Source organism: Sebastes fasciatus, chromosome 7 (genome assembly GCF_043250625.1).
Source record: "Sebastes fasciatus isolate fSebFas1 chromosome 7, fSebFas1.pri, whole genome shotgun sequence".
NCBI classification, from domain to species: Eukaryota; Metazoa; Chordata; class Actinopteri; order Perciformes; family Sebastidae; genus Sebastes; species Sebastes fasciatus.
Window position 1 is genome coordinate 5,536,706 of NC_133801.1, and position 23,376 is coordinate 5,560,081.

General features: G+C 40.7%; 1 protein-coding gene across 1 annotated transcript in view; it reads right to left on the bottom strand.

The window, feature by feature from the left end:
- Positions 1-2,920: 2,920 nt before the first annotated feature.
- The window catches only part of tyw1 (tRNA-yW synthesizing protein 1 homolog (S. cerevisiae)), a 72,930-nt gene continuing 52,474 nt past the window's right edge, over positions 2,921-23,376 (bottom strand). Inside the window, exons 15-16 of the mRNA XM_074641195.1 lie at positions 15,473-15,640; positions 2,921-5,520 (exon numbers count right to left, since the gene is read on the bottom strand). Of these exons, the coding sequence (XP_074497296.1) occupies positions 5,299-5,520; positions 15,473-15,640 (390 nt within the window). The 3' untranslated portion in view covers positions 2,921-5,298. The remainder of the gene's footprint in view (positions 5,521-15,472; positions 15,641-23,376) is intronic.

Below are 23,376 nucleotides of genomic sequence, written 5' to 3' on the forward strand. Positions count from 1 at the left end.
ACTTTCTCTCTAGATTTAGGGACTTTTTTTTTTTTTTTGGTGGGATAATTTTAAAAATGTTGTGTACTCTTGCTAGTTTCTCAGCATTACCGACCCTAGCTTTAAGGTTCCTAATTCAGAGCAACTCTATGATTGAGGGATTGCTTCAAACGGCTCTCAACATGGCAAAGGCTGAGCCGGCGGACGGTGTTATCAACGGTAACCGCTGTATAAGCACAGTGCAGAGCGGCGACCATGAGCTAGCCATTGTGGCACACACACACTCAAACGCACTAACACACAGAGGGAGTGACTTCACTCTCTGCTCAGGTAGACATTACTCCTCTACATCTTTACATGGACAATAGTTGTTTGCTGGTCCTTTAAATGGTCTTTGAAGGTTTTTAAATTAGAAGTTACAGGGGGCTGTAGAAAAAAATGCATACTTCAAAAACATTTCCTGTCCCGCGGAAGTGTACGGTAATTCCCTAAAAAAATCAATATTCTGAAATGCAAGACATCAAACCAGCTTTGGAATAAATACTCATAATAAATCTACTCATGTTCTCAATACAGTCACATGTTGAACAAATGATACAAACTTCCACACCACATGTAGAGACATTATTAGAACAATTCATTACTGTATATTTCTTTAGTGGCTAAACTTAATCCAAGAAAATTCGCTGAGTGTGAATGTGTCCGCAGCCTTGTTTCTCTAACCTCAGTGGCCTCGGCTACAGGGATATATATTCCTATACATATATACATATAATATGCGAGTGTCTGTCCATTGACATAATGACAACCACAATTCGGTGACCGCTACACAATACCGTCTAAAAATGGACTCATGTATTGAAATAAGACCTCAACATCTGAGGAGACAACAGACCTAATAAATTTGTTGCGATTAAAAAATATATATACTGTATATATATATACTGGCATAGGATGTACAAGCACCTCTGCAACCTGTTACCCAGTGTTCCCTGGGGCACTGGAGCCATTTACCCATCATGCCCCAGGGCCTTTTCCCCATCTCCAGGCAGCTTTTCTCTCCTGAGACGTGCAACCTGCTCTTGTCATTTATCTCACTACAAGCTGGGAAGATGTGGGAACACCTGTGTGTAAACTAGCAGAGTCAATCTCCTTCAACCTTTATGTATTCAAGGAGGGTTTGCCTTTTTGTTGTTTCTGACATGGCAGTTGCAGGATCAGAGTGTTTTACTCATCAACTGTCCCTGCTGCCTTGTTTACAGATGATTAAAGCAGCGCCCTCCCTGTTACAGATTTATAGTTACATGACTTCACACCCGGCGACCTCAATCATCTACAGTTTACCCGCTGAGGAGTGTCTTCTCTCTTGTGCTTTGTGTAATCTCACATCACTGAAAACTCAGTTATGCCAATTTAAGAAAATGAGGGACATTGTGTATCTGCAGTGCATCCATGCTGAGGTTTTACTGATTACTACTTCTGTTTAATGGCTGTTAATTAAAAAATTACGTATAATTAAGCCATTGCTTCTTGTTGCACAGAAGATGCTGGTATTTTTAGATTTTTGTCTCTCTGGTATTACTGTTTATTTGTCACACAAAGTACACAAAGAACAAGAGTATTTGAGACAAAATTACTATTAGGATGGATAGGAAGTATTTTGTATTATGGAACCCGGAAGTGGAAGCTTTGTTAGTTGCAAAACAACAGATCTGAAAAATGTCGGACAAAAAATGTCCAAAACAAAAGATCTGAAAAAATGTCCGAAAAAAATATCTGAAAAATGTCAGATAAAAAAGTCTGAAAAAAAAGATCTGAAAAAATGTTCGAATAAAAATATCTGAAAAATGTCGGACAAAAAAAGTCTGAAAAAAAAGATTTGAAAAATGTTGGATAAAAAAGTCTGAAAAAAAAATCTGAAAAAATGTTCGAATAAAAATATCTGAAAAATGTTGGTTCTGCTGTCTTTAAAGGTAGAGTGTGTAGGAGTTGGTAGCATCTAGTGCTGTGGTTGCAGATTGCGACCAACTGAGTACTCCTCTGCTCACTCCACCCTTTCCAAGACTGCGGTAACGTGAGCCGTCGAGTGCAAAACCGTGGTGATGCCGTTCGCCTCGCTCAGAGGACATCTTTACCATATAACACAATAATACTTTAGGAGCAACGGAAGTCAGACGGTGACTCGCGGTACCACGGTTTTGCACTCTGCGGCTCACGTTACCGCAGTTTCACAAGCATGTTGAAGAACTACGGTGGTGATATGTTCACGCCTCCACAGCTCTGCACCTGGCTGTTTGCGCCATCTGACTTTGTGATGCAGAAAAAACCTAAGCAAAGGTCAAGCTTACGAAGATTTCAAGGGGAGGCAATCAGCTACAGTTTGGACAAAAAAAAAAACATTGGGGAGAGAAAGAGAAGATTTGGGGATTTGATAATAAAATGTCTTAGAGTTGTAGTCACAGTATGAAATAACACTATCATATTAATGTTAAAATCCGATAATACAATACTCTCTATTATGACAACTATTCTATAGGATTTGTAATTCTATAGTGCAAAAAACAAAACAAAAAAGAATGTGTCTCATTCACCAATACTGTTAACTTACCACAGTTTCATATTCCTACACTACAACAGTCGAGTAAACTTTAAAAATAATTAATGGGAGTTACCGTACTGTTGCATCACTTTTGAACTTCACCTCTGCCCCCATCCGTGTTCAATTAGAGCTCTTCTGTCGCCCTCTAAGTGCAGCCCAGAAAGCTTTCACCACAATTACTGTAGTCTTAAAATGTCAACTTCCCACTTTGTTGCCAGAAAAAAAAAAAAGACAATACGATTTTCTTCCAGAAATACAGCATGACCCGTGTGCCTTAATACACCACTGTGTGTGTGTGTGTGTGTGCGTGCTGCGTATGAAATTCACAAATGACAAAGCAGATTATTCCACATACATTTATTATAGTGATATATCCCCACACCTGCTGTTTCTCCCAACAGGGAGTCAAGACAAATCTAAACGGACTTAAACGTTCACATCTGGATTTACATTCAAATAAAAAAGAAATTAAAATGAATTTTACATCTGGATTTACTAAAACATCAGTAAAGGCTTTATTCTGGCACGCTGGACTCGAGGAGGCGTAGACGAGTTAGACTGATATGAAGCTACATCGCCACCCGTGATGCTTCTCCTCATACCTGATCCTCGGTGGTGGCTGAATGTAGATCTTTAGGAGTTGGATTCATTCTTAAAATGTGTTGTACATCAGCAGTTTATTCATATTTGTGACCAGTGTTTTTTAACTAAGAGCTGAGAGACATGTAAGGGATAATGCCCGACGAGGTGTCCATTATCAGGAATTAATGGATGACGCAAAGTCCATTAATTCCCGATAATGGACACCTTGAATGGCATTATCCGGCTTATACCATCATCACTTGCAAAAAAGCGGTTCCCTGGTAACCCTGAGGGTTTGCTAATACCTGGAACAATCATTACCATCCCATAAGGTTCTTATGTGATGGGAAACGTTGTTCACTGCTCCAGTAAATAGGACGGACCATAGATACGACTTGGCAACGGGAGCTATCTCTAGGAGCCAGAAAGCTAAATTATGCAAGCAAGATTCAATGTCAGTAACATTGCGCTGAAAAACAGTAAATATAATTTGACAGTATGTTTAACGAAAAGACTAGCTAGCTATCCAGCTATGTCATTGGCCCCAAATCACTAAAGAGTTTCACGAAATCTTGATTAGCATATCGCTAGCATAAAGCAAGATTTAATGTCAGTAACATTTAGTTTTTCCTACATCATCCATTTTTAGCTCAAATACTGCATAACTAGTAAACGCTATACCCAACATGTTATCGTATTTTTGTACGAAAATACGATAACATGTTGGGTATTCAATACGTATTTATCGTATTGAAATAACTCAACTATATTATGATGTTTGATTTTTTTAAATATTGTACAGCAAACCAGAATCAGAATAGAGAGACAAAGTCCAGCCCCTTATGGTGAAAAACTGAAAAATATTAACGGTAGTCAACGGCAAGAAACAAATATTTTTTTTTCATTCCGTTTGAATTGCTCCATGAATAACTCATATGATGTTTGTCAATTTAAAACATAATTTTGCAAGTCGAGAAAGCTGCACTTTGTTGTAAAACTGCTGAAGTATAAGTCTGTGAAAATACGTAAATAGAAAGACTACGCACCCAAAAATTGCGTAAGTGACGTCTCTCTCTCTGAAGCTACGATGCCTGTGTGTGTTTCGTACTCGGATGAACTCACAGGAGCAACGGGTCTTGTTCCTTCTTCGCTTCCAGGATGATAAAAAGACCAGGAGTTGCTGGATAAAACACATCAAGTAAGACAAGGTATATTGTACGAGATGAGAGATGTAGTTCACTGAGCGGTTTCACACAAAACTACATGATACTATGACAAACCTATGACAAACTGCGACTTTTTTGACGTGCAAAATTATGTTTTAAATTGACAAACATCATATGTGTGATTCATGGCGCAATTCCAACAGGATGGGGATATTTTTTCCAAAGTAACGTCCAACGGGGTCCACCGGAAGGGGCGGGACTTCACCTCTCTATTGCAGAACTATCCGTCACAAAGAGAGCAATAAGAAGTCTGACTTTCCCAGTGGAGACGCAGCCTTGATGCCTTTCTCTCACTGCTCGAGTCTCTCACCACCAAGTAAATACAACCACTGTCCTAATGAGTAGGAGGAAAAGGTTTCTGGGAGGTGACATGAGGAGAAGAGCTCCTTATATGCTAATCATGTCCTGAGCTGTACGGCTGCCTAACTAGAACCTGGATTATTGAAAAATATGTCAGCTGATGATGAAACCAGTCCCAGGTTCCACGTTAACAGTGTCAACCTTCCCAAGTGCTGCCAGATGAATCAAAGATCAAAAGCCATTGACATTTATAATAATGACCCCTTCAAAAAAACGAGGGAAGTATCAAAGATCTATGTACATACAGTATAGGAAGCAAGGAAAGCACCTAAAGTGAATGTGAAGGGGAATGTCTAGAAAGTGAGTGCAAAGGAATTGATTCTGACGGATTTCGTCTGATCTCAGAGCTCAAGCTAATAAACTGAAGGATCAAAAATTGAAGAGAAATGACAAGCGGGAGAAAGTGAGAATGAGGGCAGCTAGGGACAAAAAAGGAAACTTTGAAACTCAAAGCGGAAAAACATTGAACCCTACTTTTCTTTTTAATTCTTTGCTATGGAGCTTAGTCCTCGCTTTTTCATCCTACCTCTCTTTCTCTCTCTCACACATCTATCAGCATCCTGAAATGTCTTTGGTTTTGTTGCGTCGTTGGAAGCGTGTGTCGACGGGGTCAAAACCTTGCTCGTTGGCTCCGAACATAGCCCAGCTGGGAGTCTTGGCCATGTAGTCCAAGGCTGAGAAGCCCTGCTGTCCCCCACTCTCCTCGTGAGCCTGGACCAGCTCCTGGAAACGCTCGTAGTCGATCCACGTCCGCCACTCGCCGTCCACCTTGAACTGAAAGCACACAGAGAGGAGGGAGAGAGAAACAAGGTGGTAGATGAGCGAGCAGTGTTTATGGATCTGTATGTGGAAACCTGCAGGCATTTATTAGGATGTTTTAAGACATTTGTAATGATACCTGGACAAAAACCATAACCAATCCAAATGGAGGTGCCAGTAACGTAACACCACCTCTGGTTTTATTCTCCAATTGGCCTTTTTTACAACTAAAAGTTATTTCAGCACCGATTAATCAAATGATTTGTTTTTCATTAACTGATGAATCATTTGAAACACATCCACCCGTTACCATCGCCCACAGTGTCGTCTTATGCAGGGATTAAAGTAGATTGAAGTTCTTGCCGGTACTACTAGTCTACCCCAACTGTCATCCCTTGATATTGTTCCTCCCAGCCCCAGCTTCATGCATCCCTGAACACCTGGTGTAGAAAGAAATTAGAAACACCTGACATCATGTATAGCAAAGTGTTTATTTAAATGGTGAAAGTGCTGCAGAATAATTTGTAAGTGTTGAAAAAACTTTTAAAGTTTTGAGTTGTTGTTCCGACTTAAGGGGGCATTCACGTGAATATTACCGGTCGGGAACTTCGACATGAATGCAGCACAAATGCCCTCTCACAATGTTAATGACACATGTGTCAATAAATCAAGCTGTGATTAGGAATATGCGATACACCACGCGTTAACTAGCTCTCGTCCTACAGATTTCAACACAGATTTGTTGCTCATTATTTAGCATTATCAGGTAAAAAATAGGGTGCGTCCCCTGGATACATCGATAGTTAGATTACTGAATCCCAACTCCCCAGCTTGCTGGAGAAATTGTGGAAATCTAAATGCACATCATTACCATGTTTTCTGGGAGGTTTCGAGAGAGATTCAGATTTCGAGAGAGATGCCTTGCAAGATATTTTCAGATGTCATGTACCCCTGGAGAGTAAGACTTTATTTTTTGGACTTCTGCCTCAAGAATGGTTGAAAAGAGACTAATATTTATTAAATATTTTGCTGGTAGCTGGTAAAAAGCCTCTTAACGAGGAAGTGGTTATCACAGGAGAGCCCAACTTTAAATGCGTGGATAAACATTACAATGGACATTTACAAAATGGAGAGGATAACAGCATATGTTAACCATAAACTGGAATTATTTGTGTCACGCTGGGAAAACTGGGTTAACTATGTTACGCCCCACAGGCCAGATTTTATTTTTGGTAATGAAAAGATCACTCCCTATTTGTTCATGGTTTTTACTGTTTTGTTTTTCTATGTATAACAAATCTTACAATACAGTACTTTAGACTGAGATAGGTAGGTGATGTGATGTATACAAGGTCTGTAACTCTCTCACTGAGTGATGTAATGCTCACATAGAAAAGTGTGAATTTAAAGATGTGATCAAAAAGACCAACAGAGAGCTTCTTGCTCCTCATCTGCCACTCGCTGTTAGTCTTTAAATGGTTGTGGATTCACCAACTCCACCTCCTCCCATCTCTCCTTTTATCAATCACTGATACTCCTTCACCCAACTCGCCATCCATCTCACTAAAGAGAAAAAAGAGGGACATAAACGGACAGAAGGAGAGCGAGGAGCCGAAAAGAGTGTGTGTGTGTGTGTGTGTTTGTTTGCGAGAGGCACACTAACTACCAGAGAGAGAGAACAGCTTGAGCGTTTGACTGTGAGGGAAAAGCCTCCAACATCATTCTGTCTCTAATCCTGCTTGTTTTCCCAAACCATCAAACAGGGTGAAGAGTGTGACCTCTACTTTCCCAGCATGCAACAGTGCTCTCCAGTTGATACAATACCGTGTTTCCCTTGTTGTCTTTACAGATGGGAAAGACTGAGAAGAAACTAGCAAAATAGGTATTACACTACACACAACACACACCTTTCCTCTGAAGTCCGGTGCTGTTTTATAGCAAATTCTGATCTTTAAAATGGTCCTCGATGACTCTGACTCACTCATGAGTTTTGTTTTGATAACACTGGATGCAAAATGGTGACAAGTTGTCACTGGGGACGAGTGTTGTGCTTTTAGCTCTCAGCTTTTAGCATTTAAAAGCTCTTTCTGCTTTGGCCAGACCCCCGTGTGTGCACTGCGGCTTCTATGAAATGCTCAGACTTACTGCTTCCACAGCTGTAATTCACACAACAGGAGGGGAAAAAGCGCTAGCATTACATCACTGACTTTCTCAGAAAAACAGCAACTCAAAATGACAAAATGTACTCATGAAGGACTAACATTTATTTGCCAAGTTAAAGGCTTTCCTGCTAGAGATGCCGGCTCACTGGGGGAGTCACTGCATTAAGCGTTTGAGCCTTTAGATGCCTTGCGCCTGCCTCAGCCATTAGAGAAACGCTACCCGCTGCATCGCTAATGAGGCCTGAGAAACGGAGGGGAAATGAATGCAGCGCCTATTTGGGAGTTAATGTTTCTGGTAATGACAAGCGGTGATATTTGTTCAGCCGGCATCTCGGCAAACAGTTTCAGTCTCTAAGCAACGAAGCGAAGCTGAGCTGTCTGGGATGAGAACAAGACGGCCGGTTGTTTTTACTAACAGCGTCTTTGCTGAGGATCATTGAGGACAGCTTCTCCACTGAGCTCCACAGGAGGTATGTGCATATGCCAATGAGCTGTACAGAACTTTCTAGGGGTGTAAGAAAATATTGAAAAAATCTAATATTGCGATATTGTGTTTTGGGATACTGTATCGATTCTCAAAAACACTGTATTGATTTTTACCTCCGCCACGGCTGAAGGCCTAGGAAGGAGGTTATGTTTTCACCGGCGTTGGTTTGTTGGTTTGGAGGATTACTCCAAAAGTCTGCGATGGATTTTAATGACATTTTTTGGAGGGGTGAGATGTGGCACAATGAACAATCCAATAGATTTTGGTGGCGATCCGGATCATACTACAGCTTCAGGAATTGTATTTAATAACTCCGCTCAGCCTGTGCATTAACACCACAAGCTTTAAGACATGCGCAGTGTAACTGATGACGCTTTCATGATGCGTCACCCTGCCTCTTTCCTTCTGCCTGCAGAGAGAGGGACAGAGAGAGAGCGGCGGGTGGAGGGACACCTGTAGATTCGGCGTTTTTTCACTTTAAACTTGATGAAATTACAGCTGAGATTGACCAAAGCACACTTGGTGATTGTTGGAAAGAGTAACGACGACGGTTTAGGTGAGTTTTGTTTTGTTTCTGTCCAGTTTGAATGAAGTGTTTTACGATGCTCCGCTACACACAGCTGATCTCAACATAAACAAAAATACACATGGATGATGGTGCAAGCTGCACAGAGAGCAGAGGTCTGCGCTCTCCCAGTGCCATTCTAGTCATTTAATAGTTTACATGAAAAGATTAACTCTTTATTTAATTTGAGATGCGCCGTCTCAAAGTAGTACTATGATGTTGGATGTTACAGGGACTGTGATAAATGCAGATCACACTGTTCTGATTGCATAAAAAAACTTAACATATGGTGGTGTGTTCTTTATACTATGACAGTTTTCCTAAAATTGGATTTTTAAAAAAAATCACTTTACTTACAGTATCGTAATATATTGCAATATATTGAATGGTAACTCCTGTATCATGATACGTTTCATATCGCCAGATTCTTGCCAATACACAGCCCTTGTACTTTCACACACACATTCACAGAGAACCATCCCATCTCATCTATGTCTTCAGGAAAATATTTTCCTGTAAAATAGATTTCCTGTGCTCTCTTTTTTATTTACATATGTTTTTTTTTCATTTGGTGATGTTACACGCTGTCTGTGCACGTCGGCATAAAACGAGATTTTTTTTTTGCATACAGGCAATCAAATGATTTCAGACTTTAAACTGCAACCCAAGTTTGTTTTCAAGTCTTCTTCTTATCTATAAGCAGGGACTCATATATAGTTAGTGTTGCACATTGGCTTGCTGAACCAGCCACAACACAAACATCCACCCAGGAATAAAACGCTGCCTTCCTGCCATGTTGTGCAGGCGAGCAACCGAGTGTGAAAAGCCTTTCACGTAATGCCGTCTAGTTGTAATTACAAGTCAGGGGAGGATTTTCTGACAGCTACAACTTCTCCCACTTGGTGAAAAGAACTACAGACCTGTCAGCAACATGGTGGCAAAATGACTGCAAAACCACCAACTAAATAAAATCAAATATCAACAGTGACACATTGATTCGACCAACTGAGAAGGAGCTATACACTATCTGGTTCCACTTGTCAACAGACCACTATAAATACTGTATTTAATGTGATAAAAACAGCAAATGTAGGCTGCCTTTCCATTTCTGGTGCGACTATGAAGATAGTAAAGGCATCATAATCATCTTGAAATAATGCATGTATGCTCCTATTTTTGTAATAACGAGAGGTCCTTCTGTTTTTCCCATTCTATTGAGGCGGCGTGAATGCAGCAAAAGTGCAGGTAGTTAGCAATAGAGCTGCAACGATTAGTCAACTATCTGTCGATTGACAGAAAAAAATAATAATCTGAAACTACTTTGCTAATCGATTATTCATTAAATTTGTTTTCAGACTCTCAAACATGGAGCTTTCCTGCTTTCCTCTATTTTATATCATATAAAATTGAATATCTTTGTTTTTTTTGATTGACGAAACAAGATCATTAAAAGGGCCAGTGTGTAAGAATTTGGGGGATCTATTAGCAGAAATGGAATATAATATTCATAACTATGTTTTCATTAGTGTATAATCACCTGAAACTAAGAATCGTTGTGTTTTCATTAGCTTAGAATGAGCCTTTCATATCTACATAGGGAGCGGGTCCTCTTCACGGAGTCCTCCATGTTTCTACAGTAGCCCCGAACGGACAAACCAAGCACTGGCTCTAGAGAGAGCCTTTCACGTTTTTTACGTTACCTGAAGGCCACCATAGTTCTCCGACACGCTTGTGAAACTGCAGCAATGTGAGCTGCAGAGTGCCAAACCGTGGTACCGTCAGCCACCATCTAAATTTCGTTGTTACTAAAGTAGGCAAGGTGAAGGTCCTGAAAGATACCACGCTGTTACCACGGTTTTGCACTCTGCGGCTCACGTTATTGCAGCCTTGGAGTTGGAAGGGTATTCTGTTGGTTTCAATCTGCAACCACACCACTAGATGCCACTAAATCCTAAAACTGGTCCTTTAAAGAAATCACCTTAGACTTTGAGAAACTGGGATAGACATTTTTCACTATTTTCTGACATTGTACAGACTAAACGATTAATCACGATCAAGATTACGGATTTATCTTTAAAGATATATATTTTTTTATAGTAATAAGAAATACTAATAAATCTGACAGGATGTTTGACTGCAAAAAAGGGGACAACTAAACTTGGACTTTAAAACACAGCAGGTCTAATTTGTAAGCCAACAGGTCTTTCAGAGGGATTATCTCCGGGAGGTTTGTGACTGCGCTGTTTTCATTACAGCGTCCTCTGAGAGAAATGGGACTGAGATGGATGGAAGAGGATGGAGAATGGGAGGAAATAAAAGATGGGGGGGGCGAATGGAGGGGAGATGAAAGAGAGAAAAGGCTGGCAAAGAAAGTAGAACGAGGGGTGAGAGAGGTAGAGACATGCCTATCAATGGGAAGATCCCAGAGGTTGAAAAGGAACTAATGATGATGATGTGTCAGCGCAGGGAGGATCTATCGCTACTCGCTGCTAAAGAGTGATCTCACACACACACACACATACAGCTCTGATGTCTTTTAAAGGACTACATCAAACAGTGATATCATCCATCTTGAAGTAGAAGATCTGAGGACTGTGCAGTGAGCATGCACACACACCCAAAATGAGACTGATGTGCTTTCCTGTGATGCATTTTAAACTCCGCTGTTATGTAAGTTAACATAAAAACTAGGAGGATTCTTCTGGATTCTCTCTTCCTGCCGAGACTGTGCTGCATGAAGACATTCAGGACGCTGAAGATACTAAACAGAAAAACATCAGACTCTCCGTTTACAGAAGGAAACCTAAAAATGCCTCCAGTTCCCAGACTGATGGATTATTGATGACTGCACAAAAATGACGAGTAAGTAAGTCAACATAAATTGTCAAACTAAAAAAAGAAAGTCGTCAATATCTATGTTAGCCACAATAGTAGACGCCGTATTAGGGCCATCGTAGGTAAAAAAATAAATAAATAACGAAGCCAGGGGAGGGGGGTAGTCTGAGAAAAAACTCGTAAATTTCCGATAAATAAATAATAAATACGAGAAAAAACTCTGATAAACTGAATACTTGAGGTGCTATAAAAACATCTCTAAAGTGATACAGTAAAAATGCTTGACTTTGTGTCTATACGTAGGCAGAGATGTCCTCAACTCAACTCAGGAATTATTCATTACATTTCTGTTTCAGCAACTCAAAAACCAAAGAATAAAGACATCTCCTTCACAGTTTAGTGGTGTTTTCGTTTTAATTTATTAGGGACCCTGGTAACACGTTTTATACTTCTTGTCAATATAATCACATTAATCTTATTTCCATATATGTATTTTGTATATAACCCTTTCTTAACACCTTATTTTGAAAACCGTGCATAGTCACATGTGCATCCTTCCGCTAACTTGCCAAGTCCGTAGCTAGCTCTCCCTGTCGCTTCCCTTACAAATCAATCTGGGCCGTTTGATTACATTTACCATAAAGGACATGTCAGTATATGGGTGCACTTCACTTTTAGCATTGGCTGATTTGACTAAGGAAATGTGAGTGATGGCTGGCTTGACCACCAGTGAAGAGATATGGGTCCTTGACAAAAAACACATTCATTTTAGTTTTTCTTTCTCATAAATTTGTGACTTTAATCTCAGAAATTCTGAGTTTTTTTCCTGGAATAATAATTTTTTTTTTAATTTTTTTTTTTACCTCTAATGGCTAACAAAATCTTAAAATAATCATTGGGCAATTTTATTTATTTTTCTTCTTTGTCCCACTCAGAAACACAACTGCATTCACATCCTGATAACTTTTTGAAGTGCATGTACAGCCACGTATGGATATAGAAAAAACACACATACACACAGTAGGAAAAAAACAATTGGAGGTACTGTGTGTTTGAAACATTAAAAAAAGCCTTTTTGGATGCTAAAAAGTCCTCAAAAGATGCAGTGAGTGAAAAACGCTGTTCATTCTTCTCACAGCAGCTCAGCCAGAGTGATTAGCTAACAGGCAGATAGATCCCACTTCAGAGCATCAAGCTCTAATACTGCGATCTGCGTGACTGAAAGCAGGAAGTGGAAAGATGTGCAGAGAAATGAGTGTGTATATTAAGTAAATACTGATAATTGGAGGCGAGGAGGTGCAAATTAATTGAGGTGTCTAAAGCAGTTGCAGAAATGGCCACCGTTACATTAGTGTTGGTGAGAGAATGATAGAGATGAAAAAAGAGACAGAAGAGGAGAGAGAGAGAGAGAGAGAGAGAGAGAGAGAGAGAGAGAGAGAGAGAGAGAGAGAGAGAGAGAGAGAGAGAGAGAGAGAGAGAGAGAGAGAGAGAGAGAGAGAGAGAGATGAAAAGAGGAAGGTGGTATCCATCCATCCATTATCTGTAACCTATCATCCTGTTCAGGGTCGCGGAGGCGGGGTTCACCTTGGACAGGTCGAGGAAGGTGGTATCAATTCTGTGCAATATTGATTGTGTGCTTGCTGGTGTGTAAGGAATTAAGTGAACAACTGGGTTTTTAACAGCTCCTCTGTCTTCGTTACACAGCACAAAGCAAAATGAAAACTCAGATCCAGATTGTTTTTCTCTGTCTCAGCCATCATATGACACCTACCTGCAAATTCACAAGATTTGTGCTGCCAACATCCTGTGTGAGGTAGATCTTGAGGATTTTACTAAACTGTGGCAACTTTTACATGAAAACATCACATTTCTCTGTGTAGTAGAAAACTTGTGGAACAAACAATAAACATTTCGTGCCTTGTTCCTCCCTCCAGGCATCGGGGGCCCAGAAAGATCCTACAAACACCACAGAGGTAAATAAACCTGGAAGAAGTCCCACAAAGACAAAGCTCTGGTAAATAGAAACAAAAGGAGGATTAGGAGTTTGGGTGTTTAAATAAACTGAGATTACACATCGAGCACGATGTTTATGTGTGTGTGTGTGTGATAGGGAGATGTGGATGCCTAGTTGGTTGGCTTGAATTTCTACTCCGTCACAGAGAGCCAAGATGGCAATTAATCATCATTCATTAATTATTGACGGCCAGAACAAACCACTGACTGATACTTTCTGGGACGGGTGAGCCTCTGTCAGAATAAACCACTCTGATGGTTGCATATTTCAGAAAGGAAAGCAGAGAGGAGACTAAATGATATACAGTACATAATAAAATAATAACACCAATTTAAAAAGGAGGAACCTGCAGTGAGTCTCTGAGCTGTCTGGAAAGCTGCTTTGAAAGAAGTGGAGAAGAAGGACGTGTGTGTTTGTGTCTGAGAAGAACCGCTGCAGGATCACAACAGATGTGAAGCGGATCACCAGGTACACATTATTCATTATTATGTGTGTAGGGATGCTAATGCGGTATCCACTGTCTGGGTCCACTGATAACATTGATCACTTAGAAAGGCTTATATGCAAAAACGGCAGTAGCAGTGAGCTGCACCTAATACTGTAAATATGCAGATTGTTGCACGTGCACATGTCTGCAAATTAAAGTGCACAGAGTGGTAAAGAGACCATTAGCATATATATTTTCCCTGAAAGAATCAATGTGGCCAATAATCTATTTGTTGTGTCTGATTTAATGATTTAGCCAATTTAGCATCCTCGATAGCGAGTGTAAAATCATGATAAACACATCGTCAACAAAGGGCAGATCTCAGCCAGGTGTTTCTGCAACGACCCCTGCTGTGGTTTGTCATTTGCTACGCGATAGTTATACACACATATATGCAATTGTCTTACCTTGGCATGCAAAACAAGAGAGGAAAATTTTTAAAATCATAATCCATAGTGGAAACAAGTGTCCAAACTGAAGAAGCGGCTGATGACTTGCGGCCGGTTAAGAATAGTGAGGAGTCCGCAGTCAATGACGGTATAAAACGGCCAATAAAAAAAAGGATTAAGAGTATTACTTTAGATTTTGTCTCCTGAATTTAACACAATCAGTAACAGAAATCAAGTGTATTACTTGCAAGCAACATTAAATACATAAAATGCTTACGCATCTTATATCAACACTACGGCTGCAACTAACAATTATTTTCATTACTGATGAATCTGCTGATTATTTTCTCGTGTAATCATTTAGTTAATAAATAAATGAGAAAACGGTAAACTACAATCATCGCCTCGCAGGTTGTATGCCTCCCTTTTTTGGTTAGGTTTTTCCTTATCTGATGAGAGGGGTGTACCGTAAAGGACAGAAGGTGTGTATTCTGTACAGATTGTTTAAAACCCCCTGAGGCAAAATTTGTGATTTGTGATATTGGGCTGTACAAATAAAATTGACTTCTAACCAGTTCATCTTTGACTACAGGTAGACGTTTGTGCCAAATTCATGCCAAGAAATTCCCTCCAGGTGCTCCTGAGATATTGCGTTTACTAGAATGGGACGGACAGGCGGACAACCCGATAACATAATGCCTCTGGCCACGGCTGTCACCGGCGCCGAGGCAGAAAAATGCCCATCACTATGTCCAATACAACAACTTCAACTTACCACTTAATATTTTGTACTTAAAATGTGCTACATGAGAAAAGTCTTGCAATTTAATGAACTAATGTTTGATGCCAAGGAATATTTTATGAAGGATTTAACACCCAATAGAGGAGGGTTTAAGCTCTACGTTGTGACCTACGCATGTCAGTTCTCAGTAGGTGTGATAGCTAAAATTCCCTGTTTTAAACTGGTTCAGGCTGCAGATAATATGCTACGTTGAGTGATGTATGTCCCTCTGAAGCGAAGTACTTACCTTGGTGTGTGCGATGAGCAAACAGTTGGAGTGCTCGTGTTCACAGGCAATCTCATACTGAGGCAACATGTCAGCCAGCTGCTGGACGAAGGCGACCACTTCCTGGTGCCAGGGGACGTTAGCCATGGTCAGACTGCTGGCAGAGCTTTCCCCGCAGTACGTCACTCCCTGCAAACACATGTTAGCACACGATCAGAAACAAAGCACAGAGAAGACCAGGCTTTACTATTCATTCACCCATGGAAAAGAGCAACTGTACTGGACTTTTGGGGCTGATGACAACATATATAATATTGTGTGTGGATTTTAGTATCAAATATAACAGTAACAGAAACAGTTATAGCACATTTTGAACATCAAACCTCCAAGCAAACCAAAAAGTGACTCAGTCATTGTACAATTTTGGAGACTTGTCATCTGCTCCATTGACTGACAGCAGGTCATCTTGCACTTCACTGCTCTTGATAGTCCGGAGTGTATGATTGACAAAAAGGCTTCAGACACAGCAGCAACTGCTGATTATCACCAGTAAGACTTGGGAGCTGACATATCTCCCCCATTCAGCTGGTGTGTGAGAAATGGAGTAGGAAGCGGAAAACCATCTGGTCTCGGCCATGAAAATCAATCAGGCTGGTCGCTGAGTGTTTTCTGATCAATAGTGGCAAATCTGTGCTGTGGTTACAAGAGATGAGGAGGGAGAAGCACTGAGAGGAGATCAACAGCTCCCTGTGGCAGATACAAACTATTGACGAGTTGGGCTGAGAGCGGAGAGGTGTGAGGGAGCCATGAAGAGAGCCATAAAGGGAGCGCGTCTTTGTGTGAACATAAGGAATCTGCAGCAGGCTCCAAACCAGTACCCTCCAATACAAGACCTGCATCAGCAACCAGAACGATCGCTATTTTTTAAATCTGGGCTATAACCTTGGACTGTATGTAAGAAGTGGACGTAGTCACCGTGACGTCACCCATTGGCTTGTGGATTACGGTTTTGAAACCTCGTGTTCGGTATGTGACACCATTGGGTGGAGCTAAGTAAAACCGAATAAGACATTTTTACACGACCCAAATGTTAATATTAACTTTCATGAACTGAAAACACACTGTGAAAGGGTTAAAGTTGTAAGACGAATACAGGGACAACTCCCAGACCGGACAACACCGTGGTAGCGACCTGTCAATCACAAGGTAGCCCCGACCTAAAGCATCCCCTGCTTTATGGTCTATTTGACTATAAATGGGACCATAATTTACTAAATGAACATCATGTTGTATTGAAGAAGACTTGAAACTAGCGATTGAGACCATAAACTCATGTTTACAATGTTTACTGAGGTAATAAATCAAGAGAGAAGTAGGCTCATTTTCTCATATACTTCTATACTATCAGACTTCTTTTAGCAACCAGAGGAGTCGCCCCCTGCTGGCTGTTAGAGAGAATGCAAGTTTAAGGCACTTCAGCATTAGCTTCACTTTTCAGAGTATTTGGACTTCAAAGTTTCAGTCCCTAAAAAAATATAAGGTTCAAATTGTTTCGGGGAGATTTAACTTGCCGGACCTTTGTGTTAATAAATCATTGTCATTGGCAGAACTCTTGAATTGCACACCAAAAACCTTTTTACAACTGCAGAATTTAATAATTTTTCAGTATTTCTGTGAGCGTCAACATGAATCATCCTGTCAGAGTCTCCTAAACCTGGAAGGAGAAACAAGGGAGGGAGAAAGAGAGCAGGGAGTTTCAGTGGAGAAATTAAGATTTCAGTAGTGTTTTTGGGGCAATAATTATGATGCAAATGTCGGCTGAGGACGCACACACTGTTGCATTGCAGTTCTTTTCTAACTGTGGTGGCAAAGTCACACAAATGAGTACAATGTTTTGTTTGGGATTCTGAGTGACCCCGTGCTACGGTATCACATCCCTTTGGTGCAAACATGCTGGATTTAAATCAGTCACATTTGTTTTACTCACTTCAACATTTGTTACCAAGTTTCAATCTTTATATATACATGCATGCACGCACGCACGCACGCACGCACGCACACACCTCTGTGTCAGTGTGCTGTAATAGAGCCAAGGCAGCAGCTGCTACAGCGCTACCGTAATTCTCTGAAGTGTTGGCCAGGAACACTGTCTGATCCTCACCCAGCTATCCCATGGAAGAAAAACAATGTAACCGTCTATGTGTGTGTGTGTGTGTGTGTGTGTGTGTGTGTGTGTGTGTGTGTGTGTGTGTGTGTGTGTGTGTGTGTGTGTGTGTGTGTGTGTGTGTGTGTGTGTGTGTGTGTGTGTGTGTGTGTGTGTGTGTGTGTGTTTGAGGGAGAAAATGTTTATGAGCATGTTAACAATCAAGTCAAGCATTTAGCCATTCTCCCTTCTGGTAACTGTATAATCTCCAAAAACAGCAGCAAACAAAAAGCTCTGTACTGTAGATGTAACGATTCCTGCAGCATGAGCCCATTGTTCCAACGAGCCATTCATAATCAACCCCTGCTCTACAGCTTTACACCCCCCGTACTGTATCATATTACTGTGACGATAAGCTACTCTCCAAAACTCGGCTTAAAAAGAGTATTTGGTGATAACCAATAAAAGAGCTTACCTGACGATATACAACATTAGCCAGATTTATTTGCATAACTTTGTTTAAATATTCTGGCAGTAGGGCTGGGCAATATACACTCACTGGTCACTTTATTAGGTACACCTTGCTAGTACCGGTGGTCTTCTGCTGCTGTAGTCCATCTGCTTCAAGGTTGGACGTGTTGTGCGTTCAGAGATGGTATTCTGCATACCTTGGTTGTAATGAGTGGTTATTTGAGTTACTGTTGCCTTTCTATCATCTCCAACCACTCTGCCCATTCTCCTCTGACCTCTGACATCAACAAGGCATTTTCGTCCACACAACTGCCGCTCACTGGATATCTTCTCTTGTTCGGACCATTCTCTGTAAACCCTAGAGATGGTTGTGCATGAAAATCCCAGTAGATCAGTAGTTTTTGAAATACTCAGACCAGCCCGTCTGGCACCAACAACCATGCCACGTTCAAAGTCACTTAAATCCCCTTTCTTCCCCATTCTGATGCTCGGTTTGAACTTCAGCAAGTCGTCTTCACCACCTCTAGATGCCTAAATGCATTGAGTTGCTGCCATGTGATTGGCTGATTAGCTATTTGTGTTAACAAGCAATTAAACAGGTGTGCCTAATAAAGTGGCCGGTGAGTGTATATCGATATTATATCAGTGTCTTGATATGAGACTAGATATTGTCTTAGATTTTGGATATTGTAATATCGTGATATGGCATAAGTGCTGTCTTTTCCTGGTTTTAAAGGCTACATTACAATAATAAGATGTAATTTATGAACTTACCTGACTGTTCTAGCTGTTCTATTATTTGTCTTTTACACTTAGTCATTATACCCACATTACTGGTGATTATTTATCAAAAATCTCAGTGTGTAAATATTTTGTGAGAGCACCAATAGTCAACCCTACAATATCGTTGCAATATTGTGATATTTGATTTTCTCCATATCTCCCAGCCCTATCTTGTTGTTGTATGTCTACTGAACAGAGAAAATCATAACTGGACCGTTACTGTGCAAGTTGGTAAGACCAGCTGAGAAGACTCACTGAGCAGATTTACAGTGCATTTTTTATTTTTATTACTATTAAGTGGTGCTGAATTATGAAAAATCTCAATTGGTTAAAAGATTTTTATATAATTCTGTAAAGAAGCTTTCCATGGTGTTCCTTATGTATTCAAATTTTGCTCAAAGTATGTATGTTTTAGCATCAAAATGTTATTTTCCCAAGACCTTCTATAAACTTTAGACTAGAAAAGCGTTATATAAATGCAAGTCCATGTACCATGTTTCCATTTGAAAAGAACAGAACAGGACGTATGGACTTTCCTTTAAAACCATACGTGTATAAAATCCCCATCAAATTCTGCTGTATTATTTCCTACATGCACCCTCGCCCTCCCTCAGCACTATTCTGACTTGTGCAAATAATCTCTATGACTCTGAACTCGGGGAAGTTAAACAGTTCTGACTACTGAACACATTTCCTGGCCGGGGAAAATGAAATACCAGATGTGTCACCATTTCACAGGAGCCAGACATCAAAACTCCACCAATCTGATGTCTGAGGCCAGTGTCCTAAATCAAATGAAAGAAGTGGTTTGTCTGAGGAAAGAGAGAACTCACTCCTTTCAGGTATTTACTTTGCTTTCCGCTGTGGCAGATTACACAAGAAACAACTCTCTCCCACTGACTCGGCTATTTCCAGAGTGCCATTCACATCTGTTTGAGCCTGTCCACTCAGCAGCCGTCAGGGACCTCTGCCTCCAGTTGTGAACTACAGACATTTCTTCAGTAATTTAACAGTGTACATCTTGTAGGACTGCTTGTGAATTCACCGCACACAGAAAACTTAACACAAACAGAGAGTGAACCGTATCTTTAGGGGTTGAGAGGGAGAAAGTGTGCTGCTGGGGGGCAGAGCAGGGCACAGGCGCTGGACAGAATTGATGAGGGACCTTGGTGTTATCAGCCTTGCCTGGAGGCCCGCTGAATAAAGATCAACTACCCAGGACTCCGTATAAATCACCAGGAATGGGCGAGTCAGGAGGAGGGAGCGATATAGAGGAGATGGGGAAAAGATCTTTGAGATAAGGAGAGAATGAATGAACCGTATCATTGAGGAAGTTATGAAAGTGTGGGGGAGACATAGATTATCACAAATAATCTATGTCTTTCGCCTTTAACGGAAATCATGAATGCTGATCGTCAAGGCCCCCCTCAGTGGCACAACATATAGCCGAGTGCGCTTGACCAAATTTATCTACATCCTCTCTCTCTTTCAGTAACCCATTTCCTTCCTGGGCGAGTGAGGGGCCAGTGGCAGGTAAGTGGTATTGATGCGACACCGAGATGATAAATCACACATTGGACAACAACTGGACAGTAAATTGCACAAGCAGAATGTGTTGCACCACATAAGATGATGATGGACTAATAATTAATGGGTCAATAAGAAAGGTCCTGCTACTGGCGACGGTGGACACCGCCACCCCCCCCACCCCCCATGCAATACATCATTTTTACAGATCCACACTTCATCTTGATCAAATGCATTAACAACACAGAGAGGCGGGAGAAAAATATTTGTTGTATCCCGTTTGAATTGCGCCATGAATCACACATATGATGTTTTGTCAATTTAAAAGATCATTTTGCAAGTCAAGAAAGTCGCAGCTTGTTGTAAAACTGATTAAGTATCAGACTGTGAAAATACGTAATTAAAAAAGTTGCATAAATGACGTCTCTCCATGAAACCACGATGCCTGTGTGTTTCGTACTGGGATGTACTCACATGAGCAACGGGTCTTGTTCGTTCTTTCGCGTCCCGGCTGATAAAAAGACCAAGAGTCGCTGGATAAACCACACCGGGTAAGATAACGTTTCATTTGTGTGTGCTCATAGCTACGTTAGCTAGCTAGTGTTGGTGACGTATATTGTGCGAGACGAGAGATGTAGTTCACTGAGTGGTTTCACACAAAACAAAATGATACGACGACAAACTGAGACTTTCTTGACGTGAAAAATCATCTTTTAAATTGAAAAACACGTGGGATTCATGCCACAATTCAAACGGTATCAAATTATTTGTCTCTCACTGTTGACTACCGTACTTTTTTTTTCCAAAATAAGGTCCCATGGGGGACAGCAGAAGGGAAGGGACTTCTCTATAACGGGCCTCCTCTCTATAAATATAGAGAGATGGGTTACAAATTAAAGGAAAAACCTGAATAAATGAGGTGAGAAACATTTTCCTGGCACGGTTTGAATCCACTTGTCCCCTTAGGAGGAAGGGTCACTGCACATTAACAGAAAATGATTCAGAGTGATCACCTTCACACTTCCCACGAAACATTTCAACCCTGAGGATGAACATGTCTGTATCCACCGGGCAGGAGGGCTCACTGAATAGTTTATAATGTGAATCATGTGCTGAGATGAGCCTTCGCAATCATCAGACCTCAACTTAATTAAACACTTATGGGAGATTGGAAATATCTTTGGGAAAAATAGTGTTCATCACTCCAGTCGAGAATTGAAGAATGAGCAGTGAAGCTCTTCTGGTGGCCCAACCCAACACCTTACTACGACACTTCATGTTGGTTTTACCTTTTATTTGTCACCCATCTGTCTATATAGAGTTAGGAGATAAAACACACTCATCATTGTGAAAGAAATGGTTCCAAAAACTTAAAAGACAAACGATTGCGGAAAATACACAAAGTTATTTGTCACCTTTTCAGATGCTTTTATTTTCGCACCAAATGATTATTTTAATTCCTTGCTGTCTGGCTATGGGCAGGTAGCATGCTTTCATCTCCAGCTAAATTAAAACCCAGCAGATTGACGTTTAACTACACCAAAAAAAGAAAGATCACATATCCTCCATTTTAGCATTCGAGGGGATTTTCAGATTTGTTTTTAAAATCTTACTTCACAAACACTTCTACTTAAATTACTGAGCTTCTATGTCCCTAATCTCCTACCTGTAATCTCTCACAAAACACTTTTTTCCCCAGAGTCAAACTAAAGACCAAAGATGTCAGTGAATTCTCATCTGAAATAATCAATCCTCCTACCGTGGCTTTCCAAGTTGCTGAGTGTATCGTTCAACGTGTCTGATCATGGTTATCTTTCTTTTGCATTTTGTTACTCTCATTATACAGTATACTATATATAAATATAAAAAACTATATAAGAGTCAACATTATTATGACTATTAAAGCCATTCCACAGACCTGATGCTAATGCCCTGCTCTCCCATCATTCACGGCTAATTTGAGAGCTGCTGATATGATAGAGCAACCTCCTCCATCATACTGCCACCAGTCCATCCTGGGACGCACTAATTACTGACTTCATGATGCTGCAGTCGATAGCTTGCCCAGAGCTCAGCAGCCAGAGGGGTTCATCTGTTCAGTAAAGGACGATACGCTGCTGAGGACGGGAGGATACGAGAGACACAGAGGAGATAATTTAGAGATGAAAGACGAGCGATAGATGGGAAAATGAGGCCGAGTTCACCCTCACAGTGACCCTTTACCTGTTGCCAGTGAGGCTTGTTAAATAATTGATTGTCAGGATTAGAAGCAGCTTTAACTGTGATTTTCACCGTCCTGAAGGTCAGACTTTGAGGAAATGAAACACATTTGAACAGACATGGATTACAATCTGTAGACCGGCGTTTTGGACAAATGCCAGGTCAAAGGTGGGTATGAAATATGAAAATGAAATACGCTGCCACAACTAACCACCAACTGGTCCTTTGAGAGGGAGTAGCGCTAAAACCGAAGTTGTTAATGTTATTTCTGTTCTTTTTTTTAGGTTTTTATATCATTCTGTAGCTTCATGGGGTATTCAAATCTGAACATTTAAATTGTGGTCCAAGTATGTTTGTTTTAGCGTCAAAATGCTGTTTTCCCTTTAAGCCCTTCTAAAAACTTTTTCCCACATGACCTGACGTAGGTTTCTGCATGATGACGTTCTACATATGTACATATATCCTTATCCTTATGTCAGTGTATTAACGTTACATACAGTAACTTAGATGGCGGTCGGCACGCTCCCAGTTTGTAGAAGCAGACATGGAAGCTAAGCAATGTACTGTAAGTTCGGATCCGACAGTCACACAATAACACAAACAAACTAACCGATCGAGGCAGTAGTAGACCAGCAACTCCCGTGTTCTGCGAGGTGAAATTACTGTTTTTGTGAAGGGAGTCTGGTGGATTTGAAGACAGCGATATAACGACTTTGGTTCCTCATCGGAAAGGGCTGTCTGATGGCGAGGTAAAGCAGTGAAAATATTCTAAATAAAGCAA